At 38.7% G+C, this 10,060-nt stretch overlaps 1 protein-coding gene across 2 annotated transcripts in view; it reads left to right on the forward strand.

Annotated features, from left to right (window-relative positions):
- Positions 1–288: 288 nt before the first annotated feature.
- The window catches only part of LOC104995494 (scavenger receptor cysteine-rich type 1 protein M130), a 36,852-nt gene continuing 27,080 nt past the window's right edge, over positions 289–10,060 (forward strand). The window contains exons 1-6 of one of the 2 annotated variants that reach the window (XM_010849373.1): positions 289–548; positions 1,908–1,994; positions 3,557–3,877; positions 6,005–6,325; positions 8,927–9,247; positions 9,676–9,996. In XM_010849373.1, the coding sequence (XP_010847675.1) occupies positions 503–548; positions 1,908–1,994; positions 3,557–3,877; positions 6,005–6,325; positions 8,927–9,247; positions 9,676–9,996 (1,417 nt within the window). In that variant the 5' untranslated portion in view covers positions 289–502. The remainder of the gene's footprint in view (positions 549–1,907; positions 1,995–3,556; positions 3,878–6,004; positions 6,326–8,926; positions 9,248–9,675; positions 9,997–10,060) is intronic. The other variant, XM_010849374.1, reaches the window with a different exon arrangement.

The following is a 10,060-nucleotide window of genomic DNA, read 5'->3' on the forward strand; positions in this document are numbered from 1 at the left end:
CGAGGCATGTGGTATCTTCCCTGACCAGGGATTGAACCTAGGACCCCTGCATTGGCAGGCAGACTCTTAACTACTGAACCACCAGGGAAGTACCTTACCTTAATTTTTTTTGACATAATTTCATCTCAAAACAATTATTATTTTTGTTTCAAATATATTCATCCAAAACACAGTGCAAAAATTTTATGTTCAATGACAACCATACTTGAGTTAGTATTTCCCCTTTAATTTTTGTAAATCTGTAGTGAATGTTTCTCAGTTTTCTTTGTTTCATGGCCCAAATGGAAGAAAACATGAGGACAAAAAGGAACCTCTCTCTTTTAATTACTTCCCTTTTCTGGTTGACTCCACCTCCATTATGAAGGCCTTCTTTTTTTGTGTGTGTGTGTGGAAGTGAAATGATTTTTAGAATTCCTAGTGGTCCTCTTCTTCAAGGGACTATTCCAAGACCATTTCTTCAAGGGACCAATACAAGAAGATTTAAGCATCATAAAACTTTGGAATGGACAAACTCAGAATGGTGCTACATGACAACTCTGGATCTGCTGGTAAAGCTTATCATTTGTTCTGTCTACTCTTTAATGGAGTATAGTAATATTCTGAAAGTCAGTGGATCTGATTTAATAATGATGCGCATCAGGAGGGTAAGTTATGGGAAAGAGCAAGAAGCCTATTAAGAAGTACCTGTATCTTCCATAGGTTCAAAATTGAAGGTATGAAATAAGGACTAGATTTGGCATCAATTCTGTAAAATCATTGAGGAACAACTATGTAAGGAACTAAAATTAACTGAATTGTGTTGAGTATAAAACGAATAGTTGTTAGAAAGGATAGAACAAGTAAGAATGCATATTGATGAAAAGTTGATTCCCTAGAGGGCATTTAGAATGACACCCCTGAGTGTTAAAAATCTACTTCATGATTTATGTGGATGCATTAAATTCATTTAGCATTCTTACTTTTTTTTCAAGCTTTTAAACTTGAAACCTTACCACATGAAAACATAGGTAGTAAGCGCACAGTTCTGTGTCATAGCATTTTTACTTTAAAATTACTGTAGGATGAGAGTAAGAAGGAGAAGTGAGAGTGATAGAGCATTTTAGGCTATTTTTGGAGATTAGATCCAGTGGCATGTGTGTGTGTGCATGCTTGGTCGCTCCGTGGTGTCTGACTCTTTGCGACCCCATGGACTGTAGCCCTCCAGGCTTCTCTGTCCATGGGATTTTCCAGGCAGGAATACTGGAGTGGGTTGCCATTTCCTCCTCCAGGGGATCTTCCTGACCCAGGGATCAAACCTGTGTCTTCTGCACTGGCAGGTGGATCCTTTATAACTGGGTCACCTGTGAAGCCCACAAGGTCCGATAATGGGGACTTTCAAATATAATCTTTGTCACTGTTTCCTCCAGTTGCAGTGTTCAATTAGAATTTAGCAGGCACTGTGCCAGGCACTGGTGAAGCTGGTGAACATTATAGGTATAATTTATTTCCTCATGGAACTTGCCATTGAATAATGTGGATCAGGTAGGCTTGGAGATGAGAATATCAGAGGTTGAATATTGTTCTGTGCCCAATGGGAGAAGTGACGACTTCTAAGTTTCATCAATGTCTTTTCAATTTTCCAGGTGTTAAGACTCACTCTTGCAATTCTTTTTGCATTTCCAACTCTCTTCTTATCCCTCACTTCTTGGTTGCCTGTAACCATGGACATTTTCAAAGCTACTTCACTGTTGCTGTATGATCCTGGATATAAAATTTTCCTGCCTGCTTGCCTTGCCATTTAGGAGGAGGGTTTTCTGCCTTGGTTTGACTTTCTTTGTTAATTTCAAACCTCTGAAAGCACCTGCCTGCTCTAAAGCCTCTTTGGTTGGAAAGACTGTACTTTTACCTTCTTTTATTTCTTTCCACAGGTTTTAAAAGGTGTTCTGTCCACTTCGGTCCCTTCACTCTTGCTGTGGTCTCAGTTCTCTATGCCTGTTTGGTCACCAGTGCTCTTGGTGAGTACTTTGTCAAATTTACTCACAATCTTTGCCCACTGTGATGAGAATCACTGACAAGCAAATCATTCTCCTGAAGGCTAAATAGCATCTAAAAGCAAGCTTCATGGTGTTTTGAAGTGACCCTGCTTGCCCAAAATGTTAGTACAGCTTTTTTTTTTTTAATAAATGCTCACTGGAAAAATGCATATTCCTTAAAGATCTGAAGTAATGTCTAACTAAAATATAGGGAACAATGCAGAGGAGGAGAAACTTCAGAACTGTTGGGATCAGGGAATTTTAGGAACACTTTGAAAACTCAAATGCCAAAATTTATCTTAAAATGTGTTCAGGGAAGCCAGATATAGATCAAGAACCACAGGTTTCTATGTTAGCTAAAATAATCACAAGGCGGTAGCTAAGACCCTTGGAAGGAGTAGGGGAGAGGGGATTTTTTATGGTAGAAGATAATAGGAAAATATCTCCATTTCAGTTTCCGTTTGGGTAGCTAAGTTCAGTAGATTTCAACTAGCATTTTAAGAATTTATGATATTTCCATATGTAAAATAGATGACCAGTGCAAGTTAGATGCGTGAAGCAGGGCACTCAAAGCCAGTGCTCAGGGACAACCCAGAGGGATGGGGTGGGGAGGGAGGTGGGAAGGGGTTTCAGGATGGGGGTACACAAGTACACCCATGGCAGATTCATATCGATGTATGGCAAAATGACCACAATAGTGTAAAGTAATTAGCCTCCAATTAAAATTAAAAAATTAATTTAAAAAATTCATGGTATTTTGCATACATGTGTGAAATAGTTACTGAATTCCCAATAATCAGTCTTTCATTTTCACTATTAGCCTTCTTTCCACTAACTTACATAGCTTATCCCTATAAAATTTTGTAATATCTTATTTTTATGGTAAACTATCCATAGGATTATATACATTGATTTTATAAAGAATCTCAGCCATAAAATAAAGACACCATTGGAGAAACTTACATAGCTTATCCCTATAAAATTTTGTAATATCTTATTTTTATGGTAAACTATCCATAGGATTATATACATTGATTTTATAAAGAATCTCAGCCATAAAATAAAGACACCATTGGAGAAACTTACATAGCTTATCCCTATAAAATTTTGTAATATCTTATTTTTATGGTAAACTATCCATAGGATTATATACATTGATTTTATAAAGAATCTCAGCCATAAAATAAAGACACCATTGGAGAAACTTACATAGCTTATCCCTATAAAATTTTGTAATATCTTATTTTTATGGTAAACTATCCATAGGATTATATACATTGATTTTATAAAGAATCTCAGCCATAAAATAAAGACACCATATGGTATTGAATTACCCAGCTTTACTGCTTCTGTGTCATGGCTTCATTTGAAGCCTGTGACACTGATGTTTGGTTTTGAATTCCTATGAAATGACAGTCTCCTACTGTAACACAGATAGGTTCAGAAATGTTTCTCAAAACTGGCTTTGAAAAATAAGTAATCTAAGGAATAATCATTTTACTTGCTTTTGGATCTTGACCAATTGCTGCCTTTACCTGTTCCAGGGGGAACAGACAAGGAACTGAGGCTGGTGGCTGGTCAAACCAAGTGTTCTGGGAGAGTGGAGGTGAAAGTCCAGGAAGAGTGGGGAACTGTGTGCAACACCGGCTGGGACTTGGCTGCCGTCTCTGTCGTTTGTAAGCAGCTGGGATGTCCGTCTGTCATCAAAGCCACAGGATGGACCAATTCCAGTGCAGGCACTGGGCGCATTTGGATGGATCATGTGTCTTGTCGAGGCAATGAATCAGCTCTCTGGGACTGCAAACATGAGGGGTGGGGAAAGCATAACTGTACTCACCAACAGGATGTAGGAGTCACCTGCTCAGGTAAGACTTGTGTAAGGCAAACCTTGACATGAAATGCTTGGTGGGAAAAAACCTTATAGATGGGTTAAAAATGAAAAGGCCAGTTTTCTGTAAGTAATCTAGGTATAAAATGATCCAGGTATGAAGAGGGCCCAATTCATTGTTACAGACCAGAAAATGTATGACAAGACCCATATTAAAAAAAAAAAAATCAAAAGAGATTCTGAATATTACAGTCAATGAGGAAGTGCTTAGCTTCAATTTTATATTAAGTAATCCTACTGTAACATTCTGTGCTCAGTTGCTTAATCATGTATGACTCTTTGTGACCCCAGGGACTGCAGCCTGTCAGGCTCCACTGTCCATGGAATTTTCTAGGAAAGAATACTGGAGTGGGTTGCCATTTCCTAAATCATATCTAACTTGATTCCTTGTCCCCTTTCCCCATAAAATGCTGCTTTCGTGTATTGGCTCATAAATCATGACAGTTTGCCCATTAACTGATAATCAATTTACCAAGTCAAGAAATAAATACTCCTAGCACTAATCTGTTTTGTTGGAGGAAGGATATTTTGCAAGGTAGAATTGCTTTTTCCACTGTGCAATGCTATTCATTCCATTTACATGGTAGTTTTAATTTATAAAATATTTCATAAGTTTCGTCTCACTTGCTATTATGATAACCCAGACCTTTCTGCAGACAAAACCCAAGGTCATGTTTCTGATCCAGTTCAGATTCCTGAGCTTCCAATTTCTCTTTGCTCATGTCATTGAACTTTAGGCAATCCTCTCACCGCCCAGCCTTTCTGTTAGAGACCATCTCCTCCATAGGACTGATTTCAGAAAGGATTAATCTCTATCCAGGCTTCCCTGATGGCTTAGTGGTAAAGAAGCTGCCTGCCAATGCAAGAGACATGGATTTGATCCCTCGGGAAGTTCCCCTGGAGAAGGAAATGGCAACGCACTACAGTATTCTTGCCTGGGAAATCCCAGGGACAGAGAAGTCGAGCGGGCTACAGTCCATGGGGTCACAAAGAGTCGGACACAACGTAGTGATTAAACAACAACAGCAATCTTTACCCAGGCTCTGCGGTTTCATGGGAGTAACTAGTATCTAGACAACTTCTCAACTACTCCTTAATGCTATTATTTTGAGTAAGTTGTAAATCTTTCTAAACTTCAGCTTCTGAATAGTCAATAATATAACACATGTAAAGCTACCGGTACACTGACATGTATGTCATAGGTGCTAAACATTAGCATTGGTTTCCTCATGGCTCACTGCTTCTCATTATCTAGACAACTCATTTCTCTTTCTTCTTCCTTCTCTTTCTCTGTTCTCCTCTTCCTTTCTCTTCTTTCTTTTCTTGTTGTCTTTCATTGTTAATCATTTTGCAGGGAAAGATAAGAAGTAATAATTGTAAGAGCTACATCAAGCATCTACAGTGAAGTTAAAAATCATAATAAATCTTGCCAGGCTCTTACTATTAATTATTGCTGTTGATGGTATTGACCATTTAAGCTAAGACCTCAGTGTAGTACTTTTACCTCCTGTGTTCTGTTTTTCATAACTTTGCATAAGGATCCTTTATATAAGGATGATGTCAATCAAATTTAGTTTTTGAACATTATACACCTAAAGCTTCAACTTGTGCATAATAATAGAAAGGAATGAGTAGTCAGGGACTCACGAGTTTCATGAGGTTTCCAAGTTCATATTTCTAAGGTTTCAGAGTCCATATTTCTGAGATTCTCCACCCTGATCAATGCTCAATTCTCAGAGCATCTACTTCTTGGAAATTCTGTTATCATCACATGCATAACAGTAAAGAGGGTAGACTTTTTTCTACTATTTATTTCTACATAGACATGTTTACTATGTCTTAGTAATAGAGGGAGACAAAGCAAAAAGTAAATTTTAATCCATAAAAGATTTTTTTGGGGGGTCAGTTGATACAGATGAAAGTCCTAATCATTAGTTAATTTTCAAAGATCAAAATCTTTCAACATGTGAACTGGAGCAGCATCCACAATGAGGCATCATTTTTAAGGACAGCAGCAAGTCTCAAGAGACCAGAGGAATACTATTCTCTAAGATCACTTCAGAATAAATATCACTTCTGAATTCTTGCCTTTTCTCTGCTCTAGATGGATCTGATTTGGAGATGAGGCTGATGAATGGAGGAAACCGGTGCTCAGGAAGAATAGAGATCAAATTCCAGGGCCAGTGGGGAACAGTGTGTGACGATAACTTCAACTTGGATCACGCTTCTGTGGTTTGTAAACAGCTTGGATGTGGAAGTGCTGTCAGTTTCTCTGGCTCAGCTAATTTTGGAGAAGGGTCTGGGCCAATCTGGTTTGATGATCTGGTATGCCATGGAAATGAGTCAGCTCTCTGGAACTGCAGACATGAAGGATGGGGAAAGCACAACTGTGATCACGCTGAAGATGCCGGAGTGATTTGCTTAGGTAAGGACTGCTCTGGGTTTGTTCCGTTCTCTCTGAGAGGACAAAAATGGGGGTAAAAGTCTCAAAGGTTTGAACTCTTAAAAACATAATGAAATGTGCTTCTTTTTTTTTCTCTTACTATTAAAAAAATTTTTTTTTAATTGGAGTATAGTTGCTTTACAATGTTGTGTTATTTTTTTCCTGTACAACATGCAGATGACCAAGAAGTACATGAAAAGATGCTCAATGTCACTAATTAGTAGAGAAATGCAAATGAAAACTACAATGAGGAAAGTCTTCTTCTTTTATTGCCTCATTATAACCAATTTCAGGATGCAGTTCTGATACTTGTGGGGTTTTTGTTGTTGTTGTTGTTGTTATTGTTCAGTCACTTAGTTGTGTCTGACTCTTTTGTACCTCCATGCACTGTAGCCCACCAGGCTCCTCTATCTATGGAATTCTTCAGGCAAGAATACTGGAGTGGGTTCCCATTTCCATCTCCAGGGGATCTTCAAGCCTAGAGATGGAACCTAAATCTCCTGCAAATTCTTTACCACTGAGCCATGGGGAAGCCCGTGAGGAATTTTTCTTTTTTTTTAACCATTCACTGAAATTAGGATAAATAGTTTAGGGAGGGAGGATGAGCCATGAAATTGAGATCCAAGTTATGAGGATAGAAGGGAGTATTCAGAGAACAGGCTACTCCCTCACCCCTCCAAAAAAAGAAAGGAAAAGAAACCAGGTTAACTAGAAAATGTTACTTTCTGGATGTTTTAGAAGAAAGTCACCCCTATTATTATCCTCTACCTATAAAATCCTCCTCTTTAGCCACATTGACCCACCCTTCATCAAACTATTAGTTTAAATTCACAGAATCAAATGATTTAAAAAACTGGGTATCTATTAAAACCTCATTTACGCTAATACTACACTGTGAGCAGGCATTGTGTCTTTCTAGGGACTTTCATGTTCCATCCTTTATTAAGGTCTGGGACATGGTTTTGTGTGTACAAAAATGTCACTCTCCTTTCTTCAATTGAATGCCTCATTTGAAGACCTAGTAAGCCTTGGACCCCAGGGGATATTTAGGAAATTATAACCAGGGTAAAAATGTTCTTGTATTCACCAGGTTTTATTTTTTTTTTTTCAAATGAAGGAAATTCAATTCAAACTAGCTTTAAAATAAGGGAATACTGACTCAGAAAACTGGGAAATACAGGAGGTACAGTTAGCTCCATCCATGAATGGATTCAGCACTTAAACAATATCATCAAGGTTCTGGCTCTTCTTTTATTTCTTGAATTGCCTCCTTTTTTTTTTTGAAACCATGCTGTTTATCTTGTGGGGATCTTAGTTCTCTGACCAAGTATAAAACCTAGGCCCCGTGCAGTGGAAGCTCACAGTCCTAACTACTGGACTACCAGGGAATTCCCAAGTTGGCTTTTTTCTTGTTGAACAGTGTGATCATGTACAGTCTGAACCACAAAGAATGGGATTCCTACAGAAAAGATTGGTTTTTTTAGCTGAAGAAAGTGAAAGGGATTTGGGGTAGAAAAAATACAGTATGTACCTTCCAGTTTCCTTTACTCAGGTCTCCAGTCAGCATGTTTCTTCTCAGTGTGTTTGATACATGCTGAGGAATCACAATAAACAGCACTGTGACCAAAAAAAAAAAGAAAGAAACTAAAAGTGCCAGAGGAAAAACCCAATTTATTTATTATAGGATATTACTCAGAATCAAGTGCTAGTCTTTGAGGAGTGTTGATTGGGGGACATGGTCAGAAAGGGGTCAGGCATGGTAATACAAGCCAAATAGTCTGGGTAGGTAATGCAGTCAGAGCCAAAAGTGAGTGTTAAGTATTGCAGCAAATATATATATATTTATATTTATATAAGCACCTAGGCATCTGTAAGTATGTATTTAACAGGGAAAAAAAAAAACCAACAAAAACATCTGTGGTATTTAAACAAGCAGATTCTAGATAAATTTCTGTTCCTTGGCCTCCTGTTAGAAACTCTTCCTGTAATGCATGCTCTCCACAGTGAAAAGTTCTGTCTTCTTTTTTCTTAATTGATTGATTGACCTTTTCCATTATGATTTATTATAGGATACTGAATATAGTTCTCTGTGCTATACAATAAGACCTTGCTATTTATCCATTGGATATAAAATGGTTTGCATCTGCTAGTGCCAAACTCCTAATTCATAAAAAATCCTGTCTTCTTGTTTTTAAATTGGAGTATGATTGTTTTACAATCTTGTGCTAGTTTCTGCTGCACAACAAAGTGAATCAGCTGTATGTATACATATATCCCCTCCCTCTTGAGCCTCCCTCCCACTCTCATCTTCATCCCAGCCCTCCAGGTCATCACAGAGCACTGATTTGAGCTCCTGTGCTATACCCCAGGTTCCCACTAACACTTTTTTCTTGCCTGATCTGCTCCTACTTCCATCTTTAATGATTTTCAGTGGGAATATATCATTATTTTCTCTGTCTCTGCTTATGTCCCCCCACCCCACCCCGCCCCCTGCCTTTTTCTTATCTCATCTCAGGTCGAGCTGTTTAGAGCATCTTCATGCTTGTTTCTTTATCACTGACTGGCTTTGTTTCCCTCTTACAGAGGGAGCTGACCTGAGCCTGAGACTGGTAGATGGAGTCACCAAGTGTTCAGGAAGATTAGAAGTGAGATTCCAAGGAGAATGGGGGACAGTGTGTGATGATGGCTGGGACAGTGATGATGCTGCTGTAGCCTGTCAGCAATTGGGATGTCCGACTGCCATCACTGCCATCGGTAGAGTCAATGCCAGTGAGGGAACTGGACACATTTGGCTTGACAGTGTTTCCTGCCAAGGACATGAATCTGCTGTCTGGCAGTGCAGACATCACGAATGGGGAAAGCATTACTGCAATCATAACGAAGATGCTGGTGTGACCTGTTCTGGTAAGTTAAAATAAGAAAAACAGAGAAGGAAGGGTCTGTGTTCTTTAGGAGTAGGAATAGGTGTAAGAGGTGAGAGAGAGAGAGAACTAGCCAATGATTTCCTTGTTAGGAATTCTTTTCAGGTATGAGGAATCTTTAACACATTCTTTATTTGACTAGTTTGGAGGGTTGTCTGTCTCTATTTTCTATAAAAATTGTTTCAACTGCTATTAGGGACCACACTTCAAATTCTAAATCTACAAGTTTTGAAACTATAGCCCCATTTCTAACCAAATTCATGGTCTATGCTGCTCTTCTAAAAGCCAGGAAGTAGGTAAGCCAGAATTTCTAGTGTCTCAGTATCTGAGAAGGAACAAGATTGAAAAAAGTACCCTATGGTGGTTAACCGCCATATGTATCTATGGCCTAAGTTTATGTTTCTTTTGCAGATGGATCAGATCTCGAACTGAGACTCAAAGGTGGAGGCAGCCGCTGTGCTGGGATAGTGGAGGTGGAAATTCAGAAACTGCTAGGGAAAGTATGCGACAGAAGCTGGGGACTGAAAGAAGCTGACGTGGTTTGCAAGCAGCTGGGATGTGGATCTGCGCTCAGAACATCCTATCAAGTTTATTCTAAAATTCAGGCAACAAACACATGGCTGTTTTTAAACAACTGCAATGGAAATGAGACTTCTATCTGGGACTGCAAGAACTGGCAATGGGGTGGGCTTAGTTGTGAACACTATCATGAAGCCAAAGTTACTTGCTCAGGTAAGACTTTCAATCAACCTGTAAAGAAGTTGCATTCCAATTTCATTCTTTTATGTGTAACTGT

The sequence above is a fragment of the Bison bison genome, unplaced genomic scaffold (genome assembly GCF_000754665.1).
Source record: "Bison bison bison isolate TAMUID 2011002044 unplaced genomic scaffold, Bison_UMD1.0 scf7180017864281, whole genome shotgun sequence".
NCBI lineage: Eukaryota > Metazoa > Chordata > Mammalia > Artiodactyla > Bovidae > Bison > Bison bison.